This window comes from Schistocerca gregaria, chromosome 7 (genome assembly GCF_023897955.1).
Source record: "Schistocerca gregaria isolate iqSchGreg1 chromosome 7, iqSchGreg1.2, whole genome shotgun sequence".
In the NCBI taxonomy this organism is placed as follows: domain Eukaryota; kingdom Metazoa; phylum Arthropoda; class Insecta; order Orthoptera; family Acrididae; genus Schistocerca; species Schistocerca gregaria.
The window spans coordinates 70,997,874-71,023,622 of record NC_064926.1 but is presented as its reverse complement, the minus strand read 5'-3'; the positions used below and the strand labels follow the sequence as shown (position 1 = coordinate 71,023,622).

Genomic DNA, 25,749 nt, shown 5'->3' with positions numbered 1-25,749 from the left:
TGGAGTTTCTGCATGTGTTAGTGCTTTGTGTATGTGGTAGCTTTCTTGAAAATTGGTGAGATGTCCGTTTTTACTGATTTTTATGGTGCTCATATCTTTCTCTGTTGTGCTTGGCATATGATATCCCTCTTTAAGATGGTCTGCAACTGTTGAGTAAATTGTCCTGTGTATCCATCTTGTTACTAGAAGTATTTGCATCTTACAGTTCTAGCTGTTTATATGCACAAAGTTCTTACTTTGAAATGGAACTACTGTAAAACAGTGCCAAACACAATAAGTTCTTCCACGTAACTGTATTAATTTTGTGTATCAGATTTTGCAAATGTCAGTGTAACTATCATCATGAATATCTGATGTTTTTCTCAAAAAATTCTGTGTTTGCATAGAAAATTGCCTTGGATGATTGTGTGACAAGTTCAAACTATGTGCTGAGTCAGGACTCAAACCCTGTGTTTTCTCATCAACTGACTCAAAGCCTCAGCCTGCCACAGGCTTGTTGCTATCCATTTCCTATGTTTGTTTCTTTAACATTAGATGCCACTGATCTTACATGTACTGATAAATGACAGTTAAAAAAAAAGATTGACTGTACTAACCAATGCAAATTTTGTTTTCTTCCAGCTTGATAATAAATGACAGTCTTAAAACTGGTACACAGATTCCTTATATCAAGAAAGCCATAGAATGTGGATATGGAGTGATAATTTTCAATACTAATGACAACACAAGAGAGATTGATGGCAAAGAAGTTAAAATAAAGGTGTGTATGCTTCATTTATTTTTAAGCTTGTGATTGTGCTGCATATTTCTCAAAATGCAGTGTCTGTATTATCCCTCATAGGCCGCTTTGAGATTTCATTTTTGTTACTGAAAAAAGTTGGAAATCTAAAAAGTAAGTACATTTTGCAAAATAAAGTGTTTCATTTATATGACAGTTTAAAAAAAAGAAAAGAAAGGAAGATATAAATTTCCTTACTGATTAAAATTGTGTGGCAGACTTGAACTTCATTCCGTAGCCTTGCCTTTGAAGGTGTGCCTGAATAGCTCAGTCAGAAATACTTCTTTTTAATCTGTCTTGCAATTTTTATGGTAAAACAAATAATCATAGCTATGAAAACACATGATGAGATCATAATCACTACACTAATAATAGTGTTATACAAAGTGTTCTTCACTATAAAGATGACATATTGAGCTGCAGGCAGGCACAATAAAAAAGAATGTTATACGTGTAGCTTTCAGCCGAAACCACCTTCAGAGAAGAAAAGAAAACGCATACATTTATACAAGCAAGCATTCATCAAGCATACGTGATAGCTCTCTCCAGCTACTGAGTCGAAATGCAATGTATATGAGCCATGTGGAAGACACAGGTGCAAGTGATACTCAGTCCACCCTCCCAGCACTTCCTGTTCCAGTTCTGTTACACGCTGTTCCTACCCCATAAGAGGCTGTGCAGTCTGTGAAAGTAACCTTGTCATATACCAGCTCTATTGAAATCTGTACAGTTTTTAAAATATTGGTATGGCTACGAACTAGCTGCCCATCAGGATGAACAGCCACTTCAGCCAAGGACAAAGTCGACCACTCTGTGGCAGAACATGCAGCTGGACATAACATGTTTGATTTCAGTGGCTGCTTCACAACCTAGGCCTCTGGATCCTCCCCTCCACTACCAGCTTCTCTGAAATGCTCAGAAGGGAGTTACACATACCATACATTCTCTACTCATGAAATCATTCCAGCGTCAACATGAGTTAACCTACTGGCCCTACACCCTCAACCAGTTTTCGATCCCTCTCCCAATTTTGCTCTACTCTCGGCCAACCCCAATATTCCTTTCCCATCTCTGCTGCTCTCCTTTGTTCACTCCATGTTCCTTTCCTCATTCCCTGTTCCCTCCCTCACTCCCTGATCCTTTTCTCACTCCCTCTCCTGCAGCCTCGTGGCCTCAGCAGCTCAAAAGAATCGTCATGCACATTGATCAGCCACGAAATTATAACTATCTACCTAATAGCCGGTACGACCACCTTTGACACAGATAACAGCAGCAATGCATCATAGCAGGAAAGTAGTGAGGCCTTGGTAGGTCGTTAGAGGGATTTAGCACAATATCTGCACACCTAACTCCTGTTAATTTCAGGAGGGGGCTGATGAGGTCTGACGCCACGTTCAACCACATATCGGATGTCTCTGATCAGATTCAGGTCTGGCAAGTTGGTGGGCTAGCTCATCAATTGGAACTGTCCACTGTGTTCCTTGAACCACTCCATTGTACTCTTGGCATTGTGACATGGTGCATTATCCTGTTGAAAAATACCGCTGCTATTGGGAAACATCATCGTCATGAAGGTGTGTATGTGGTCTGCAACCAGTGTAAGATACTCCTTGGCCTTCATGGTGCCTTGCACAAGCTTCACTGGACCCATGGATGCCCACATTAATGTTCCTGATAGCATAATGAACCCACTACTAGATTGTGACTGTCCTGCAGTATGGGTATCAAAGAGCTGTTCCCTGGAAGATGACAGATTTGCGCCCTCCAATTGGCATGATGAAGAAGTTATCAGGATTCATCATAACCTGCAATGCTCTGCCACTGTGCCAACATCCAGTGCCGATGGTCACATTCCCATTTCAGTCATAGTTGCCGATGTTGTTGTGTTAACATTGGCACACTCATGGGTCATCAGCTATGGAGGTTCATCATTAGGAGTGTTTGGTGCAGTATGTGTTCAGACACACTTGTATTCTACCCAGCATTTAGATCTGATGTTAGTTTCGCCACAGTTTGCCACCTGTCCTCTTTTACCAGTCTGCCTTGCATACGACGTCCAGCATCTGTAATGAGTGGTGCCACCAATGCCACAATGTGTGGGCATTGTTTCATCTTGGTTTCCCCACATGTTGAAGGCACTCACCACTGCACAACTCAAACACCCGAAAGTCATACAGCCTGTGGACCATCACAATCTACCCTCAGTGAAACTCAGATAGATCGCCCACCTTCCCCATTCTACAAACATAAGGCACACTCACCAATGCTGCATGCACCGTGCATTTGTCTGACTAGCTATCAGTCCTCATTAGATGACAGTCTGATCAGTTTTTATGTGAGGTTTGATAGCTTGTGTGAATATATGTGTCTTTACCTTTATTTTCTGAAGAAGGCTTTGGACAAAAGATAAGTGTGTAAGTCTTTTCGTTTCGCTCGTCTACAACTCAATGCATCGTCTTCATAGTGAGTAGCGGTCTACCCTTTTCATAACATTGTTTATATCCCACCTTTAACTGCCACAGTTTCACTGCAATAATAATTTTACAAAATGAAACTTCCTAGCAGATTAAAAGTGTGTGCCGGTCTGAGACTCAAATTCATGACCTTCTCCTTTTGGGAGCAAGTACTCTACTGACTGAGCTACCCAAACACAACTCACGGTTTGTCTTCACAGCTTTATTTCAATTAGTACCTCACCTCTTACCTTCCAAACTTCACAGAAGCTCTCCTGCAAACTGTGCAAGAACACAGGAAGGAAGAACACAGCAGAGATGTGGCCTAGCCACAGCTCGAGGGATGTTTCCAAAATGACAGTTTCACTCTGCAGCAGAGTGTGTTCTGATTTGAAACTCCCTGGCAGATTAAAACTGTGTGCCAGACTGAACCTTGAACTTGGTACCTTTGGCCTCTGTCCCGAGTTCGAGTCTCGATCCAGCACACAGTTTTAATGTGCCAGGGAGTTTCGTACCGGAGCCCATTCCACTGCAGAGTGAAAATTTCATGCTGAGAATAATTTTACAAGTTGTTCAGATCCATTGTTTTTGCATTAATTGATATCTATGTCTTCAGGTACTGTTTATTAATATGCACAAAATATATAAATTAGCTTTGAGAGATAGTTCATGTCTAGGTCACAGACAACAACTATTTTTTATCAGAATAGAATGCTGCTGGAAAAGGGAGGGTTGCATTTTCCTTAATTATTCTTTTCTTTAGCTCTTGTTGCATAATTCTCTATAGAACTACGAGCAAGTTCGGGTTGGGTGACATTGACAATTGCTCCATGTTCACAGTCACAGTAAGGTTCTTCATGAAGTCCAAGACAGTAAAAATGCTTGGGAAAATTCTCGTGATTTAGCCTCATCCATATTAAGCTTGAGACACTTTTTTCGCTATAGTTGGTTTTGTGGAACCAAGATTTCACTGGGATAATGTCTTGAACAGGTCTGTAGAAAGAGCTTTTTAATAAGCTGTGTGATATTTGCCAAAGGAATTTAATGTGAGATTTAGTGATGTTATAAAATTCTATGTGGGGTTGTTTTGTATTTAAATGTATCCCTTTTAATATTGCTTCCTTCATAATTCTTGGCTGTATCTGACTCGATAGTGTACTTTCATTCTACTCAATTATGTGAGTTTCTCTTGTCTGATATATGGAATGCATTTCCTGTTGTGTTGATAACATACTCAGAAGAGGAGGGCCCTGGACAGAGCTCACTGATTTGGCTCAACATGTGTTAATGGAAGTGGGAAGATGCCCCTTTCAAGTTTCTGGAATGTGTGACCACAGTGGTCAATAAGAAAAGAGAAAACAACCTCTACAAACTTTAGAGTTCAGAGTGAGGTATTTTTTTTTAGCAACATTGATGAAGTAAGTGGTGCAGCCCAGTGATTTAGCACACCAACTATCAGTTTACCAAGTCATATTTTATTCTCACTGCTACCATGATTGTTTCTCTCCTCTCCCCTCTCTCTCCCCTCTCTCTCATGAGGATGAGGATTTGGAGTAGTGAGGCCAGTGTGACATGACACAGGTTTTTTTTTATTTAGAAGCAGAACTTAGGAGGCACCATATGGGATTAAGCCATTTGAATTAGAAACTTATATCAAGTGGATTTTTTGTTATAACATCTTTGCTATGAATATAAGCTGCTTCAAAGCATCAGCATGCTGAGAGTGTCTTTAAAATATGTCTTTTTTGTGAGATTGGTGATAATAAAGTGACAGTAAACTAAATATTGATAGTTAAAGGCTACTCGTATTTGATGTTTTTTGTATGATAACATGCATACTATGAAAGTACGCCACTCAGTGCTATGGTGCAGTGATGATTTGTCAAAAGTGTTTCATTTTTGGTACAATTTGTTATAGTTAAGTATCAAATATGGAAATCTCTGGTTTCAACCTTTAGACATTTGTATAAAATGTGTAACATATAACTAGATGCTGCTGTCATTTTAGGACCATAGCATAGTCGATACTTGTGAACTGTGAAGGAAAAGGTAACAGTTCACATCTGGATATTGCCCTACCTTTTTATCTTATCTCATGTTTTGTAAAAGTTGCTAAGATTTCCTTATTAATTTAATAGAAATATGATATGCAACACTCGATGTCAAATGTAGCTGAATACTTATCATTGCCCACTTATGTATGTACTTTAGTTCTGTTATTAGTCAGTATCCTCTTGCCCCACACTCTGTCCATCTGCTACTCTCCCCCACCGTTCATCTCTTGTTGCTCCCTCCCTCTCTCTCTCTCTCTCTCTCTTCCTCCTTCCTTTCCATGTCATCTCTTCTTCCCCCTCTCCCTGTCCTTCTCCTCATCTTCCCTTTCTTTGCCCATTTTCTCCTTCTTCTCTCTGTGCCATGTAATAAGTGATAAAATTACATGAAGTATGAACTCTGCCTGCAGGTCAACATAATGAGAAGCAAACAGAACTTAGATTTTTGGTTAACTAATTCACATGTTGGTACAATCTCAGTTTACTGTCCCTTTGAACACCCTGGAACTTTCCTGATGGAACACCAGTAGTTATTCATTAACTTGTGACTATAATGTAGAGAAAATAGTTATTATACTATTTGACACAGTAGATAATGAGACTACACTTATGATTACTAGACATCCAATAATTAACATTTTGTGTAATAATATTTATCTTCCAGTAGCTTTCTTCATAAATGGAGCTTTACTAAAAAAGCGTTGGTTTGAAATTGTTGTCATTGCTCCTGACCATATCCTCATGCATGTAATGTGAAGATAACAGGTCAGTGGTATCACAAACTGTAGCTGTATCGACCAAAACATTACCTCCTCAAACATCAACTGAGCTAGAAATGACAGTGTCCAAATAGTTGGACTGACAATACCTTGATTTGTCTCTCTTAAATTTATTGCGACCGGAAATTTCAAGATAACTAAAAACAGGAATACTCCACTTTTTCTAAATTTAAATGAACATTACACTCTTGCATGGAAGTAATTACTCAGAAACTATAACATTACGATTGATCACCCGTTAGCCCAAATCAAACAGATCGCACCTGTTAAAATATTCTCCTAAAGGAACAGAAACTCATGGTGTGTGTCCACCTTTTAACATAATGGCGGATAATGCACAGTGCACAGACTTCAACAACACAATGCAGGAACTTACGTGAGATTAAATGCAGAATAATAAAACATACAAAGGTGGATAAACACTCACAAACTACATAAATAAAGAAACATTGGCAATTAAAAGCAGATGAAAAGAAACAAAACTGTTTAGCTTTTATCTCATTAGTATTGTTAGCTACTATCTGCAAAAATAATGGGTTTGCAGAGTTAATATGATATGAAAAGAAATAATTCAATTATTGAAACTAAATTTTATCTACTGTTTTGAACTATATTGAAAATAAAACTGAATAGCAATATGACAGTTTACAAATACATAAAATGAATGACCAAGAAAAGATAGTGTTGTTACTGTATAAAGAGTTTTTAAATCACCGATTAGGACAATGTGGATCACGGTGTGTCTTAGGCAATGCTCCTTCAGAACAGTTTCCAATTAGCTATGCTGTGAGCGAGTCATCGACGTCCACGTCATTACTCCATGACTCTTGAGCATATAATCCAATAATTGGTATTGTCTTCCTGAGCTCCTTGATGATGGGTACCTCTTGCGAATCTTACAGAAATGCTTGGTGTTTGCACAGTTAATCCCAGTTTATTTATCAGCATGCAACAATGAACATGGTCACAAACACTATGTGTAGCAGTCCATGTGTGGCATGACTGTCACCTCCACTCTGTTCTTCTCACTCCCAACTCTTCCTTGATGCTTTCTCTGTTGACTGAGCCGTGTGGGATTAGCCGAGCAGTCATGGACTGTGCGGCTGGTACCGGCGAAGGTTCGAGTCCTCCCTCAGGCATGGGTGTGTGTGTGTTCGTCCTTAGGATAATTTAGGTTAGGTAGTGTGTAAGCTTAGGGACTGATGACCTTAGCAGTTAAGTCCCATAAGATCTCTCACACATTTGAACATTTTTTTCTGTTGACTTATTGATATGATTCTACACCAATCGTATATCTTGGTTGACATAACACTTTCAAAGATTCTGAGTACAATGACACCCTTTCAGTGTATGATGAAAATAAAGCAGGAAATAAGTAAAAGGAAATATAGAAAAAGGGGGAAAACCTATGTATGTCTGTAGTGTTATTTTCACATGTGCCTCCATTTTATCATGAGATGTTCTCTCAAACTTCTTATGATACAATGTCTCAGACACAAATGAAATACGTTGTTTGTATTCATGTAAGCCATCATAACTTAAAAACTACTATCATCTTTTGAGCTTGTACCAAACTTGCTTACCAGTTGTCATTACGAGAGATAAACATAAGAATGTAATTTCCATTCCTCCTAAATTTCTAAATTATCCTATCAATAACAGAAATAACATGGCACTGTCTGCAAAAGAACTAATTTCATCTATTTTCACTGGAATACAATATAATATAATAATAATTTACATAGAATCCCAGATAACCACCTTTCTGTCTCTTATTGTTTTAGTCCTTTTATGTAAGTTTTCATTTCTTAATTCCTCATGTACAAAGTCTCTGTTTCCTTTTACTTATTCCTTTAAGTAGAAGTGTTATGGAAATCATTGTTGTTACTTTGTTCATATACAGGTAGTCATTCAACCTATTTCTTATTATTAACCTTTGTAATCAACTGAAAATTACATGTTGTGACTCGCCGATCTTTCAAAGTGCCGCTGCGCAGTTACGCGCGTCTGCTACATGCAACGCTGTCTCCCAGCCATGCAGCAGCTGCGCCACCTAAGTGGCCAGCCAGCCAGCGGCCGCTAGACTTGGACTCAGTGCTGATTTGAATATTACCATGTACACATGTCTTACTTTGTCTACTTGCTCTGTGACTTACATGTGTTGTGTCGTTTTTGAAATATGTGTGTTCAACTTGACGTTCTAACAATTGGCGACGAGGATGGGATTTTTCCTTTTCATCATTGACCCACAGGTTTCCATGGCTACTTTAGAGCAACTATTGCAAGGTCTCATTGAACAGCAAACGCTTCTCATATTGGCGATTTGTGATTTCGTCACGGCATCCAATGCGGGACATTTCTCGTTGTTACCTCCTTTTCGTCCTTACTACGAGACGACGGAGGACTGGTCTGATTACAAAAAACGTCTTTGACAGTGCTTCTTGACATTTCATGTCATGGTCAGACAAACATGGAAGTCTCTGTTCCTTTCATGCATTTCACCTCAAATGTATCGGTTGTTGTCGCAGTTGGCTCCTTTGAAAGATTCTGCATCTTTGTCCTTTGCTGAAATGTGCTCACTTCTGTCCGTCTGTTTTCAAAAGCAAACACATGTGGTAGCCTCTCGTGTTGCCTTTTATCGTTGTCAAAAGCAACCGAATCAATCCTATCGTGCTTGGGCTGCTGAACTTCACGACCGCAGTAGAAAGTGTCAATTTGTTACTGAAGTTCACAAAGAATCCTACGCTGATTCCATGGTATGGGATGCCATTATCCGGTCGGTGCCCGACAAAGAAGTTAGGCAATGTGCCCTTCAGTTGGCAAATCCAACTCTAGATGAAGTCCTATCCATTGTGCAGTTGTTTGAAATTTCTCGTGCTGCTGGAGCGCAAATAGAGGCGTAGGGTGACATTGGGAAAATACAACCTCTGTGTGCTGTTGACGACGCATGCAGCATGTCCCCGACAGCCGACGTGGCCGCAGTATGCTCCCAAGCGCAGCCTCAGCCTAACTGTAAACGAACCTCTAAGAAACTGCAGCAAAACCACCGGCAACTTCCTTCATGTCCGCAGTGTTTTATGAAACATTCACAGGAGGGTTGTCGCCAACGTTGGGCCGTGTGTCACAATTGCAAAAAGAAGGGTCATGTGTCATCTGTTTTGCAAATCCGACCGCATACCTGATGTTCATGACCGTTATTCTGATTCTGCTTCTGTGTTGTCTGTCAATGGTACTTCTTCCCTTTCGGGGAAGTTATTCCTCACTGTCCAAATCCTTGGTCAGGATGTTTGCATGAAGGTGGATACTGGTTCTGCTGCCACTATCATCCATTCTCAGACGTATCTTCAGTTGCGTTCTCCAGTCTTATCACCTGTCATTGGGCAATTACAGACATACAATAAACAGAAGATTTCTCTCTTGGGACAATTTAATGCTTAGGTATCTTACAAATCCGTCGTTCGCATTGTTACTATATTTGTGGTCGACCATAGTAATGTGGAAAATCTTTTTGGTTTCGATGCCTTTCGCGTTTTTGGGTTCTCCATAGATGACTGTCAATATGGTCTCTGATGCCATTCCTTATGCTCAATTGGATTCCTTGTCGATGACATTTTCATCCCTTTTTTCTCCTGGGTTAGGCCGTGCAAACGACTTTGAAGCTCATATCACACTCAAACCCACTGTTCGGCGTAAGTTTTTTTGGGTTCGGCCCATTCCTGTGGCCCTTCGTGATCAGGTCAAATGGGACCTAGATCGTCTCACTGCTTCAGGGGTCTTGCTTCCTGCCACTTCCAGTGAGTGGTCCTCCCCTGTCATTGTTGTTGCTAAGCCCAATGGTGATATTCGTCTCTGTGGCAATTTCAAAGCCACTGTAATTGCTCAATGCCTCATTGACTCTTACCCTATGCCCCGACCTGAAGAATTGTTCACTAAACTTGCTGGAGGCCAGTATTTCTCTAAAATTGACTTGTCAGAAGCTTATCATCAACTTCCTCTCGATGCTGCTTCCCGGCAGTTTCTGGTCCTTAACATGCCTTTCGGCCTCTATCAATACCAACAATTGCCATTCGGGGTTGCCAGCGCCCCTGCTCTCTTTCAGCGATTCTTGGAACAATTATTGCTCCCTGTCCCAGGGTGTATCAATTACACGGATGACACTGTTATCACTGGCTCCACCACTGACAAACATCTTCAGAATCTCTGCACACTTTTTCATGTCTTACAGACTGCCGGTCTTAAGTGTAATCTGCAGAAATCACAATTTTTTCAGGCATCTATCACATACTTGGGGTTCCAACTCTTTGGGGATGGTATTCGTCCGCTTCAGCAAATTGTCGCTGCGATCAATGCCCTTCCTTGCCCTACATCTGTTAAAGAACTGCAGGCCTTCTTGGGGAAAATAGCATACTATCATAGGTTTTTACCGTCTGCAGCTTCGATGGCTCAGCTGTTGCATCGCCTGTTGCATAAAAACATGCCCTTTCACTGGTCCGCGTCATGCGATGCGGCTTTCCAGAAATTGAAGACTATGCTGAAACAGTCCCCGTACCTGGCTACTTATCGACCTGGCCAACATCTTGTTCTTGCCATGGACGCCTCTCAATATGGGGTCGATGCAGTCCTTGTGCACCGTTTTTCTGATGGTTCTGAAAAACCCATTGCTTATGCCTCCAAAATGCTCACAGATGCCCAACAAAAGTATTCTCAAATTGCAAAAGAAGCCTTGGCCATTATTTATGCTCTTCATAAGTTTGGTGTTTTTCTCTATGGATCCAAATTTCATCTTGTTACAGATCACAAACCACTGGTTTCCTTGTTTCATCCATCGTCACTTCCCGACAAGGCTGCACACCGCTTCCAGCGTTGGGCTCTTTACTTGTCTCGTTTCAATTATGAGATTCATTTCCAGCTGACAGCTCAACATGTAAATGTTGATGCACTGTCTCGCCTTCCCATGGGTCCTGATCTGGCATTCGATAGGGACACACTTTTGTGATTCCACCTGGATGTTGCCAAGCAGCGGGTTATGGACGGGTTCCCTATCACCAGGGACCAGCTGGCGGCTGCTACAGGTTCTGACCCTACCCTTTCCCGGATTTTATGCTGTATTCAGAAGGGTTTGCCAGATCGTCCATTCGCTAAGACTTCTGATCTGTTGCGGAACTACTATGCTTTGCACTACCGCCTCACAGCCTAGGGATGGTGTTATTCTCCTTTCCACTGACAATGCTTCGCCGTGTGTTGTGGTACCTGTGTCTTTGCGTGCATTGGTCTTGCACCTCCTTCAACAAGGGCACTGGGGTGTCTCTCGCATGAAATTTCTGGCATGCTGTCATGTGTATTGGCCCAGCATCGACTCTGAAATCGAACACATGGTCACTGCGTCACAGGCCGCCACCCTGAAGTCATTTGTGTCACCATGGCCTTCGCCTGAGAAGCCCTGGGAGTGTATTCATGCTGAGTTCGTGGGACCTTTTTTAGGTACTTATTGGCTACTCATAATTGACGCCTACTCTAACTTTCCTTTCATTGTCCGTTGCACGTCACCTACTACCGCAGCAACCACAAATGCTCTAGCTCGCATTTTCTCTTTGGAAGGACTTCCCTCTACTCTTGTTACTGATAATGGTCCGCAATTTGCCTCTTCTGAATTTGAGGATTTTTGTGCCCGTCATGGCACCATGCATGTCACAGCCCCTCCGTTCCATCCACAGTCAAACGGTGAGGCTGAACGACTGGTCCGCACATTTAAGGCTCAAATGAGGAAACTCCTGACTTCTTCTGCTGCTGATGATGCACTTCTCCAATTTCCTGCTTCTTACCGTTTCACCCCCATGGGCGACCACATCCCGGCTGAGCTCTTACATGGCCCACAGCCCCGCAAGCTACTTCATCTTCTGCAGCCTCCCACGTCACGGCCGCGGGTGCCTTCACTTGGCCGGTTCACTGCCGGCGACCTTGTATGGGTACAGGGATATGGCAGGCACCCAAAATGGAGTCCTGGCCACATCTTATGTCACCTTGGCCGACGCCTGTATGAAATCCAGATGGAGATGCAGTACATCATTCGGACCAGCTTCGGCCTCGTGTGCCAGCAACGCCAGTTCTGAACGCCGCTACACCACCTTTGGCTCTACATTATGCTCGGGATCTTAGCATCTCTCATTACTCACAACGCAGCCCTCTCACCATCATCGCGGTACCAGCACAAGAATGGACGCCACCGGGAGACGTGCCCATGCAGGAACCGGATGACCATCATCTGTAGGAGCAACTCTACTCTCTTTCTTCTCCTATGGACGCTGACACATCGCCCATATCTCCTGTTATAACAACCAGACTTGCCACAACAGGCAGATAGGTGCACGGAGCCCCAACAGATTCGACCCCTACGTCTCCTGTCATCTCGACCAGTTATCATCGGTGACACTTCCATCCATACGGGAAGCCTTCTCCTCGAGACTTTACTGCCAGTCAAACAACACCTATGGACGTTATCAATCTACAGGCCACCTCCATCAAGACCAGTGCAAAAAATTCAAAGGGGGGAAAAGTGTTGTGACTCGCCGATCTTTCAAAGTGCCGCCGTGCAGTTATGCGTGTCCGCTATGTGCAGCGCTGTCTGCCAGCCATGCAGCAGCCGCGCCACCTAAGCAACCAGCCAGCCAGCCAGCCAGTGGCCGCTAGACTTGGACTCAGTGCTGATTTGAATGTTTCCGTGTACACATGTCTTACTTTGTCTACTTGCTCTGTGACTTACATGTGTTGTATCATTTTTGAAATATGTGTGTTCAGCTTGACGTTATAACACATATTTTCACAAATTCCAATTCTATTTACAGCTTAACCTAACTCTTTTCTGTTGCTACTTTTCCTAGTGTTATTTCTCCATTTTCTTGTTGTAAACAAATTTATAAACATTGTACTACTTTTAAATTAACATCCACCATACTATGAAATATCTTCTGCCTTTAATGGCCTTGCAAACTTATAGAATTAAAACTTTCAACAATGTAGAAAAGGATAGATTGCTACTTACCATAAAGATGACACATTAAGCTGCAGACAGGCACAATTAAAAGACATTTACACACAAGCTCAAAGCAAACTGCCAAAGTTGGCGTGAGGTGTGCTTGCTACTGTGAATGAATGGTGTGAATTCTCTCTTTCTGATGAAGGCAGTGGCTGACAGCTTACATGCAAGTGTCTTTTAATTGTGCCTGTCTGCAACTTAATGTGTCTTTATTACGGTAGCAGCAATCTATCTTTTCCTACATTGTCGATATTCCTACCTGGGGATTCCATTTCTAGAAATGAAACTTTCACTTTTATACTTCAAAAAACGAAATTACATGCTCACAACACCTCTATTCATTTCTCCTCCTGCATTCCAAGTTTTGCATTGAGAATTTATTGCATTCATTACATTCACAGTTTTTATTGGTGCCATTCTTGCTTTGTAAGACTTACGCTCTACTACATTTTTAAGGGCAGATTTCTTCTTCAATTCTGGATAAACCAAATAAAATATAGCTTCTGACACTTCCCCAGTGCTTTTCTTCTTCTAATAATTTTTGGGTGAATGGCTGGTTTCCATTGACATTTTGTCACAATATTTTGGCTCAGAGATATCTGGCCATCTCCAGGTGAGTAGACAACTACTGAAGAGCGCAGGTGCATTCACGGTATTAATGCCAAATCTCACACATGCAAAATGTGCTGGTGTCTTTTGGTGCATTCATCAGGTGGTGACATGCGTGGGGTAGCTGGCTTGTGTATGCTCAGTGGTGGAAGTTAAGAGATGATCTAATAATTGAGTATTCAGTGACACCACCGATTCCACTGTGGCCAGATAATTTTAATTATAGGATCCCAATTTTTATTCTGTTGAGAGGTGTCATGGCGGTTTATAAGATTATTGGCAAGAAGTATTTCAACTGATTCTTTGATTACTGAATCCCAAAAACTGGAAACTGGAGCTACAATTTTTGTTCCATTGTGGGTCCCACAGAAATACAGTGTTCTGCTGCTGCTGATTTTAACAGTCACCAAAGACAAGTGTATCTTTCGTGTTCTGTACAATGCTCCTGGACAGCTCATGTCGTCTGGTCTATATGTATGCAGCACCACACTCGCAGTGAATGAATGTTGTAAATGCCCTCTTTTTCCAGTTGTAAGTCATGTTTAATGGATCCAACTAGGGCCAAGCTCTTCACTGGTGGACAGAAGATAACCTTGATTTTATTTTTCCTGAGCAATCTGCCTGTTTTAGGAGACACATTCCTGACAAATGGAAGGAACGCAGTTGATTTATAGTCATTATCAGTGTCCGCAAAGTATTTCTTCTTGTTGTTATAGCTGTGCGTGGCCTTCCTTATTTGGCATAAAGTGCAGCCATTCTCTTTAAAAACTTTATCCAAGTGTTCTAATTCTGCATGGAGGTTTTCATCTGGACATGCTGGTATACTGTAAGGATGTTGGGTCACTGGGACATCCTGAGTACAGAAAACCCATACAGACTGATCTATATCTCTAGGCATCTAGGTGCCATCACCCCGCATTTAATACATCGGGCACACATATTATGGGATGATGAAAACCTCCACACAGAATTGGAACACTTGGATAACATTTTTAAAGAAAATGGCTACACGTCATGCCAAATAAGGAAGGCCATGCACAGCTATAATATCAAGAAGCAATGTACTGAAGACACTGATGATGACTATAAATCAATTGTGTTCCTTCCATATGCTGGGAATGTATGTTCTGAAATAGGCAGATTGTGTAACAAAAATAAGCTCAAGGATATCTTTTATCCATCAGCAAATAGCTTGGCCATGGTTGGATCTGTTAAAGACGACTTAAAACTGAATGAAATGGGTGCTTAGAACATTCCCTGTGAGTGTGGTGCTGCACATATAGGCCAGACGATATGAACTGTCCAAGAGTGTTGTACAGAACATTAAAGATAACACTGTCTTCGGCAACCATTAAATCAGCAGTAGCAGAACACTGTATTTCCATGGGACATTCTATGGCATACAATAGGACAAAAATTCTGGCTCCAGTTTTTGGGATTCAGTAATCAGAGCATCAGTGGAAATAATTATTGCTGATAATCTTATAAATCGTGACAACGGCTTTCAGCCAGATAAAAATTGGAATCCTATAATTAAAATTATCCAACCACAGCAGAATCGACGGGGTCATTCGATACTCTGTGATTAGCTCATCTCTCACTTCCACCACTGAGGGTAGCACATACAAGTCAGTTATCCCATGTATGTCATCACCTGACACATGCACTGAAAGACACCAGCACATATAGCATGTATGAGTTTCAGCATAAATACTGTGAATGCACCTGTGGTCTTCAGTACTTGTCTATTCACCTGATGGTGGCTGGACGTCTCTGGGTCAAAATGTCGTGCCAGAATGTCGATGGGATCCAGCTGCACACCGAAAAATTATTAGAAGAACAAAGAGAATGTGTTTGGGTGAGATATACCGGCTACTTTAAATGGTTCTTTTTACACTTCAAAAAAACTTCGATACTTAATTATTTATTTCTTTTGCTTTCTTTTATGTACTAGTAGGTCCTCAACTTTAATATCAACATCTTTTAGTTTATCATCATGTAACAGTTTCTTCTGTACCAGTTCTCTCATTCTCTTCTTTTTCTCGCCCCAACTTAACTCGTTCTTAGGAGGGAAAGATATATTCTCCTCCACCAAATTCAAAGCTCTCTCACCTTTCATTATTCACCACATCTTTAATGTCTCCAAACAATATCACCCCATGAACTTTGGTTATTGCCACAGTATGTACGGTGTAGCCTGCTGACTTCCTTCATATACTGTTCTGCAAGATTTCCTACCAGATGAAAAGTTGAAGTGTATATCACTGTTACGCCATGGTTGGCAGGGTCCTCCTTCCATTTCTTACAGGTAAATTGTGATTCATTATCAGAAAATACGGGCTTAGGTTTCCTAAGTTTCGCAAAACATAGAGTTGTGTTCTATCTTAGTGCTGATTTCTCTACTAGTTGCTTTCCATAAAGGATACAGCTTTTGTAAATTTAGAGAACACCTTGAACACTCCAAAAATATAAGCAAAACCTCCATTTGTCTTTGCAAAGGGCGTTAGAGATCTGCTGCCAACGATTCCACTAAATCTCTCAGTTTCACATTTTGCTTGGGAAGTCTGCACATACGATTTTAACATTGACTTTTGACTCTCCTCGCATGTTTTAATACAGTTATTCACCCTTTTTGCCATATTGTCAAAACACGCACTCTCTTAACTTTTGTGTACACTTTTTAGCACCTACATGTCAAAAACTCAGATGAATGTAATAGATTATCTCATCTGTGTTCTCACTGGGCCAGTATAACTTTTAAGTCTCCCGGATTTTCATTGGTTCACCTGAACAGTATCCCACCGTATACCTTGTAATATTTGGACAATTTATTTTCACCATTCTTCTTATCAACTTCCATATCTCATTCTGACTCTGATACTTTATCAATTTTCTGCATATACTTTCAATTTTCTTCTCTTCTTGATCTCCCTCTATGTAAAACAGTTTTATTTGTTCCTCCTCCATATCATCTCCTATTTCTTCACTTCCTTGTATTGACAGTCTGAATGAAGCATCTACCATCTTATTCTGAATACTCTTGACATATTTGATTTCAAACTGAAATTGTTGCAGAAAACATTGTCCACTGTATTAAATGTGAATGCATTAGTTTAACTTGTTTCAAAAATGTAAGGACACTGTAGTCTGTGTGAAAGATTGTTCATTTCCCCAACAGGTAACCTGTAGACTTTTTAAATCCCCAAATTATTGCCAATGCTTCTCGTTCAGTCACACTGTATTCTTTTCATACCTAGTTAATGATATGCTGGCAAAAGCTATTGTTCTGTGATCTTCCTTATCTTCTTCACCATATTTCTGAAACAGTTCCACTCCAATGTCATACTGATTTTTGACATTAGTTTAACTGCATTATGTTACTATGTTAATAGTTTACACATATATTAGTGTTTCACATAACTTTAGTGGCTCTTGTGATCTGTAGTTAATAGAATATTACTGTTATTGCCTGGATAAATTTTGTAAAAATATGGTAAATAACCCTGAGTGAGAAGTGTTTGAGCTGTCATAGGAAAGTCAGTTCAGGGGTTCTGTACACTGAAACTCATGGGAGTACTTTTTTAGGCTAAGGTCAATGCCCAATCATCCTACATTGATAGAAATTAGGCTTCATAAGAAGTTCAGACAGGCAGATACTAGAGATGTGAAAATATCACAAGATTCTTCTAATAGTACAGTGAAAAGTAATGTTAGTATGTCACAAGATTCACATAAAAGCACAGTGAAAAATAATGTTAATATGTTGTAACAGAATATCAAGGGATTAAAAAACAAATTAGACGAGCTTCTTGTATGCGTAGGTTTAGAATCTGAGGGTGGAACAGATGTACTATGCCTGTCTGAACGTCAAATAGTCACAGGTATGGAAATGGTCAATGTAGGTGGATATAAGCTTTTAGCACATGTAAGTAGAGACACTATGGAAAGAGGAGGAGTTGCCATATATGTTAAAATCTGTCATAGTGTGAAAAATTTGGAAACTAAAAATTTTGCATAGAGTAACATATAGAAGCATGTGCATGTGAGCTTAAACTAAATAATGGCACTTTCATAATTGTAGCCATGTATAGGTCCCCACTGGGGAATTGTCAACTATTTTTGAAAAACTTGAATTCTTTGTTGTGCTATCTGTCAGACAGAGGAAAGCAAATTATTGTTTGTGGGGATTTCAATGTAGATTCTCTGAAAAAGCCTGATAGAAAGCCTGATACTGGAGTATTACGTGGTTCCTTCAATGTGACATGAGTTATTGATTTTCCTACTCGGGTGGTACAGGAAAGCAGCACACTGATAGATACTGTTTTCATAGACCAGGATAAATTTAGTCAAATAAAAACTTTTCATGTTTAAGAATGGTCTGTCTGATCATGAAGCACAGCTAGTTACAGTATATGATATAGCTGCCTACAGTAATGCAAAACAGTCCTCCAAATTAGAGCATTCAATTAACAATTTAACAATTCAAACTTTTAGGGAGAGCTTGCAACACTTAGACTGGGATGAGGTATACAGGGAACATGATGCTAATTTCAAGTTTAACCTATTTCATGATACCTTTGTGAGAATATTTGTAAACAGTTTCCTTAAGAAAACAGTGAAATATCATCGTAAGAAACCATGTAAAAAGGCATGGCTTACTAAAGGGATAAAAATATCTTGTAAACAGAAAAGGGAAGTGTATCTTATAGCTAGGAGGAGGAATGATCCCAAAACAGTGAAACATTACAAAAACTACTTCACTGTGTTAAGAAAAGTTGTTATAAAGTCCAGAAGTATGTGCATTATGTCTGAGATTAGCACACCTTATAATAAAATTAAAACAATTTGGAATATTGTTAAAAGGGAAACAGGGCAACCGAGAGCACAGGAGGACTGTATTTCTATCAAACACAATGAAAAGTTTGTTAACAAGAAGCCAGAAGTAGAAAACATTTTAATAATCATTTTTTAAGTGTTGTAGAGAAAATAGGATCCAGCTATTCATTAGAAAATGCAAGGCAGTATGTGGAAGATACAGTACCTATGCAATTTGATAAAATTGAAATTCAACCCACCTCTCCTACTGAAATAAGGAAAGTAATAAATTCACTCAAAAGTAAAAGCTCACATGGAATTCATGCCATTTCCAACGTAGTACTAAAAGCTTGTTCCCAACCAATGTAGGATTCTCAGCCACATATGTAGTAGCTCACTGAAACAGGGCATTTTTCCAGGTAGACTGAAATACACTATTGTTAAACCATTCCATAAAAAAGGGATGAATCTGATGCTAACAACTACCGCCCAGTCTCACTTCTGACAACTTTATCCAAAATTCTAGAAAAAGTAATGTATTCAAGACTATCATCATATATTTGTAAAAATGAAGTACTAACAAAATGTCAGTTTGTTTTTCTGAAAGGCTATTCAACAGAAAATGCTATATATGCTTTCACTGATCAAATGTTAAATGCATTGAATAACTGAAAATCACCCATTGGGATATTTTGTTATCTCTCAAAGGCTTTTCATTGTGTGAATCATAAAATTCTTCTATATAAGCTTAAGTACCCCCCCCCCCCCCTCCTCCCCCCCCCCCCCCCAATGAACCATGGACCTTGCCATTGGTGGGGCCATACAAACGTGTGGTTCTTGAAGAGGGACAGCAGCCTTTTCAGTAATTGCAGGGGCAACAGTCTGGATGATTGACTGATCTGGCCCAGTAGCACTAACCAAAATGGCCTTGCTGTTGTGGTACTGCAAATGGCTGAATTCCCGAGGGCATGCAGCTTTACTGTATGATTAAATGATGATGGCGTCCTCTTGGGTAAAATATTCCGGAGGTAAAATAGTCCCCCATTTGGATCTCCGGGCGGGGACACCTCAGCAGGACGCTGTTATCAGGAGAAAGAAAACTAGTGTCCTATGGATTGGAGTGTGGAATATCAGATCACTTAATCGAGCAGGTAGGTTAGAAAATTTTAAAAGGGAAATGGATAGGTTAAAGTTAGATATAGTAGGAATTAGTGAAGTTCGGTGGAGGGAGGAACAAGACTTGTGGTCAGGCGAATACAGGGTTATAAATACAAAATCAAATAGGGATAATGGAGGAGTTGGTTTAATAATGAATAAAAAAATAGGAGTGCCGGTAAGCTACTATAAACAGCATAGTGAACGCATTATTGTGACCAAGATAAACACGAATCCCACGCCTACTACAGTAGTACAAGTTTATATGCCAACTATCTCTGCAGATGATGAAGAAATTGATGAAATGTATGATGAGATAAAAGATGTTATTCAGGTAGTGAAGGGAGACGAAAATTTAATAGTCATGGGTGACTGGAATTCGACAGTAGGAAAAGGAAGAGAAGGAAACATAGTAGTAGAATGTGGATTCAGGTAAGAAATGAAAGAGGAAGCTGCCTGGTAGAATTTTGCACACAGCATAACTTAATCATAGCTAACACTTGGTTCAGGAATCATGAAAGAAGGTTGTATACATGGAAGAATCCTGGAGATACTAGAAGGTATAAGATAGATTGTATAATGGTAAGACAGATTTAGGAACAAGGTTTCAAATTGTAAGACTTTTCCAGGGTCAGATGTGGACTCTGACCACAATCTATTGGTTATGAACTGCAAAAAGGTGTGAATTTAAGGAGATGGGACCTGGATAAACTGAAAGAACCAGAGGTTGTACAGAGTTTCAGGGAGAGCATAAGGGAACAATTGACAGGAATGGGGGAAAGAAATACAGTAGAAGAAGAATGGGTAGCTTTAAGCAATGAAACAGTGAAGGCAGCTCAGGATCAAGTAGGTAAAAAGATGAGGGCTAGTAGAAATCCTTGGGTAACAGAAGAGATACTGAATTTAATTGATGAAAGGAGAAAATACAAAATTGCAGTAAGTGAAGCAGGCAAAAAGGAATACAAACGTCTTAAAAATGAGATCAACAGGAAGTGCAAAATGGCTAAGCAGGGATGGCTAGAGTACAAATGTAAGAATGTAGAGGCTTATCTCACATGGGGTAAGTTAGATACTGCCTACAGGAAAATTAAAGAGACCCTTGGAGAAAAGAGATCCACCTGTATGAATATCAAGAGCCTTGATGGAAACCCAGTTGTAAGCAAAGAAGGGAAAGCAGAAAGTTGGAAGGAGTATATAAAGGGTCTATACAAGGGTGATTACTTGAGGGCAATGTTATAGAAATGGAAGAGGATGTAGATGAAGACGAAATTGGAGATATCATACTGCGTGAAGAGTTTGATAGAGCACTGAAAGACTTAAGTCGAAACAAGGCCCCGTGAGTAGACAACATTCCATTAGAACTACTGACAGCCCTGGGAGAGCCAGTCCTGACAAAGCTCTACCATTCGGAGTAGGTATTAAAATCCATGGAAAAGAAATAAAAACTTTGAGGTTTGCCGATGACTTTGTAATTCTGTCACAGACAGCAGAGATCTTGGAAGAGCAGTTGAACAGAATGGACAGTGTCTTGAAAGGAGGGTATAAAATGAACATCAGCAAAAGCAAAATGAGGATAATGGAATGTAGTCGAATTAAGTCGGGTGATTCTGAGGGAATTAGATCAGGGAATGAGACACTTAAAGTAGTGAAGGTGCTTTGCTATTTGTGGAGAAAAATAACTGATGATGGTTGAAGTAGAGAGGATATAAAATGTAGGCTAACAATGGCAAGGAAAGTGTTTCTGAAGAAGAGAAATTTGTTAACAACGAGTATTGATTTAAGTGTCAGGAAGTCGTTTCTGAAAGTATTTGTATGGAGTGTAGCCATGTATGGAAGTGAAACATGGAAGATAACTAGTTTAGACAAGAAGAAAATAGAAGCTACAGAAGAATGCTTAAGACTAGATGGGTAGATCACATAACTAATGAGGAGGTACTGGATGGAATTGTGGAGAAGAGGAGTTTGTGGCACAACTTGACTAGAAGAAGGGATCAGTTGGTAGAACATTTTCTGAGGCATCAAGGGATCACCAATTTAGTACTGGAGGGCAGCGTGGAGGGTAAAAATCGTGGAGGGAGACCAAGAGATGAATACACTAAGCAGATTCAGAAGGATGTAGGTTGCAGTAGGTACTAGGAGATGATGACGCTTGCACAGGATAGAGTAGCATGGAGAGCTGCATCAAACCAGTCTCAGGACTGAAGACCACAACAAACAACAACACAAGCTTAAGTATTGTGGTATGAGTGGGACAATGCACTAACAGTTTAATTCATACATAGCTGGAAGAATGCAGAAGGTTCCCACAGGGTTCAGTCTTGGGTCCCTTATTGTTCTTAGTACATATATTGACGACTTGCCACTCGATATTCTTGAAGATGCAAAGCTATCTCTTTTTGATGATTATATAAGTATAGTAATTACACCCAACAAGCAAGAATCAGCTGAGGAAATTGCAAATAATATCTTTCAGAAAATTATTAATTTGTTGTCTGCAAATGGACTCTCACTAAATTTTGAGAAAACACATCTTACACAATACTGTACAGTAAATGGCATAACACCATTAATAAATATAGACTATGAACAGAAGTTTCTTGCTGAGGCAGAATACTCAAAATTTCTGGGTGTGTGCATTGGTGAGAAATTTAATTGGAAGAAATACATCGATGATCTGATCTGCGGAAACGGTTAGGTTCAGCTACTTATGCTATTAGTGTTATTGCAAATTTTGGTGATAAACATATCAGTAAATTCGCCTACTATGCCTATTATCATTCACTGCTTTCAAATGACAACATATTTTGGGGCAATTCATCATTAAGAGGTATTCATTGCACGAAAGTGTGTAATCAGAATAATGGCTGGAGCCCACCCGAGATCACCTTGCAGACATTTATTTAAGGAATTCGGGATATTCACAGTACCTTCGCAATACACATATTCACTTGTGAAATTTGTCATTAATAACCCATCTCAATTCAAAAATAACAGCAAAGTGCATAGCTACAACACTAGAAAATGGATAGTCTTCACTATTCTGGATTAAATCTCACTTTGGCCCAGAAAAGGAGTGAATTATGCTGCCATAAAAATCTTTGGTCATTTGCCAAATGGTATTAAAAGTCTGACACAAGCAGATAGCCAACCAATATTTAAAAGCAAGTGTAAAGAATTTCTGAATGACAACTCCTTCTATCCAATAGATGAATTCTTAGATATGAGGTAGTAACTATAATAATAATAATAATAATTATTATTATTATTATTATAATTATTATTATTATTATTATTATTATTATTATTATTATTACTATTTTGTGTTAAGAAAACTTAGGTTAAAGTGACACATTCCACATCATTACGAAATGCTGTATTCATGATATATGGAGCAAGGATTTATGTATGTATGTATGTATCCATTTGAATCAGTTCTTAAAGGAAATGACTGGCTGAGATCAGGATGCTGTAAAATCCTGTCCGTCAAAGCCTCCTTAAATTCATTAAAAGCCTTTTGACACTCATTTGTCCTAATAGCTACATTAGGACCCAATAATTTATTTAAACTAGGGTTGTTAAAAATTGTGTCAACATAAAATTTTTAAAAAATTACACAGATGTAGAAAAGAACATATTTTCTTCCAATGTGTTGGAGATAGTCATTCCTTGATCACTTTCATCTTTTCCAAATGAACTCCAATACCAGCAATGGACAAAATTCTACCTAAAAATTTTCTCTCTTTTTGAACAGACTCGCACTTCTTAAGACGAAGTGTCATGCCGCCTTTTTTTTTTCTTTTTTTTTCCCCTCCTCTAAAAATTTTGAGACAATTTGTTAAGCGGCTTACAATGTTCTTCCCATGATTTAGTTATTCTCAACAAGTCATCCACATATACCATTATTTTTGGAACTCAACTCTTCATTGTGTTCACTGGGCTGGGCTAGACTATTGTTGCTTAAAATGTGTGTGAACTAGTTTCTCTCAATAGCCACTCTGTCAGAAACAAGTTGGTGTCAAAAAATCTTTTCCTTACAGCCTTGCCACCTATGGGTGGCGCATCAGCAGTGGAAAGCAGGAGTTGTTGAAGTATAGTGACGAGCCTAATGAGAGCTGTTGCTGTCACAGTATCTTACCAAGCTCATCCATAAACAAATCTCCTGTGCCATCTGCTCCTCTGCCATCAGTAAACTTATTAACCAGACACTAACCTGTACTTCTCTGATCACCCAATATCACCATGGAATTGAAAAGTTCAACCACATTCTCCACCAGGCCTTCCAATACCCTCATAATGCCCTGAGATGAGTGTCAGCCAAAATACAGGGTGTACAGAAATTCTGGGAACACTTCCAATTATTTATTACACAAGAACCAAACATTTTACAGATATTATACATATGTCACCCTGAAAGTTGTTTTTTTTCCATATATACTGCCACAGCTTTTTTTGGTAATTTGCCGATAGTCAGCGCTAGTCGCAAACATGACGAGTTCAGGTGTGGAGCGAGCTTTCTGTGTGTTGGAGTTCGACAAAATCAAGTGTGCCACAGCTGTTCAACAGATGTTTAGAACCAAGTACAGTAAGAAGCCATCAACAAGGAAGGCCATTTACCACTGGCGCAACAAATTCGTTAAAACGGGTTGCTTGTGCCTGGCAAAGAGAAGCGGACATCCTAGTGTGAGTGAGGTGAATGTGGAGCGCACACGAGAGACATTCATAAGTAGTCCAAAGAAATCGGTGCATTGTGCGTCCCATGAACTCGAAATAGCTCCAGCGATAGTGTGGAAAGTCCTGTGTTAGAAGCTGTCTATGAAACCATTCAAATTAGAGCTAGTGCAGAGCTTTTTTTGTGCCTTGTCATGTCGAAAACTGTACAGGCCTTTCTTCTTCGCTGAGAGCACTGTCACTGGATATTCCTACTTGGACATTTGCAGCAATGGCTGATGCCTCAAATGCAATAGGACTCTCCGTTCACCTTTCAGCAGGATGGGGCTCCACCCCATTTTCATCGTGAAGTTCGTGGGGACCTGAACACGTAGCTACCGCATTGATGGATTGGTCATGCTACTGTTTCATGAAATGGCCTTCCCAGTCCCTGGATCTCACTCCGTGTGACTTTTTTTCTATAGGGACACATTAAAGATCTGGTGTATGTACCGCCTCTACCATGTGATGTATCAGAGCTCCAGGAGAGAATATGGGAAGCAACTGCCACAGTCGATGATGCCATGCCGGGACGGGTACGGTAAGAATTCAATTACCGTATTGATGTCTGCCCCCCCCCTCCCATTCCCTTACGAACCATAGACCTTGCCGTTGGTGGGAAACTTGCGTGCCTCAGCGATACAGATAGCTGTACTGTAGGTGCAACCACGAAGAAAGGGTATCTGTTGAGAGGCCAGACAAACATGTGGTTCCTGAAGAGGGGCAGCAGCCTTTTCAGTAGTTCCAGGGGCTACAGTCTGGATGATTGACTGATCTGCCCTTGTAACGCTAACCAAAACGGCCTTGCTGTGCTGGTACTGCGAATGGCTGAAAGCAAGGGGAAACTACGGCCATAATTTTTTCCTGAGGGCATGCGGCTTTACTGTATGGATAAATGATGATGGCATCCTCTTGGATAAAATATTCCGGAGGTAAAATAGTCCCCCATTCGTATCTCCGGGCAGGGACTACTCAACAGAACATCATTATCAGGAGAAAGAAAACTGGTGTTCTATGGATCGAAGAATGGAATGTCAGATCCCTTAATTGGGATGGTAGGTTAGAAAATTTAAAAAGGGAAATGAATAGGTTAAAGATGGATATAGTGGGAATTAGTGAAGTTCGGTGGCAGGAGGAACAAGACTTTTGGTCAGGTGAATACAGGGTTGTTGTTGTTGTTGTTGTTGTTGTTGTTGTTGTTGTTGTTGTCTTCAGTCCTGAGACTGGTTTGATGCAGCTCTCCATGCTACTCTATCCTGTGCAAGCTGCTTCATCTCCCAGTACCTACTGCAACCTACATCCTTCTGAATCTGCTTAGTGTATTCATCTCTTGGTCTCCCTCTACGATTTTTACCCTCCACGCTGCCCT

At 40.2% G+C, this 25,749-nt stretch overlaps 1 protein-coding gene across 1 annotated transcript in view; it reads left to right on the top strand.

Annotated features, from left to right (window-relative positions):
• Positions 1-25,749, top strand: part of LOC126281771 (FAM172 family protein homolog CG10038) — a 254,789-nt gene that overhangs the window by 75,308 nt on the left and 153,732 nt on the right. Inside the window, exon 4 of the mRNA XM_049980968.1 lies at positions 622-760. Coding sequence (XP_049836925.1) covers positions 622-760 — 139 coding nt within the window. The remainder of the gene's footprint in view (positions 1-621; positions 761-25,749) is intronic.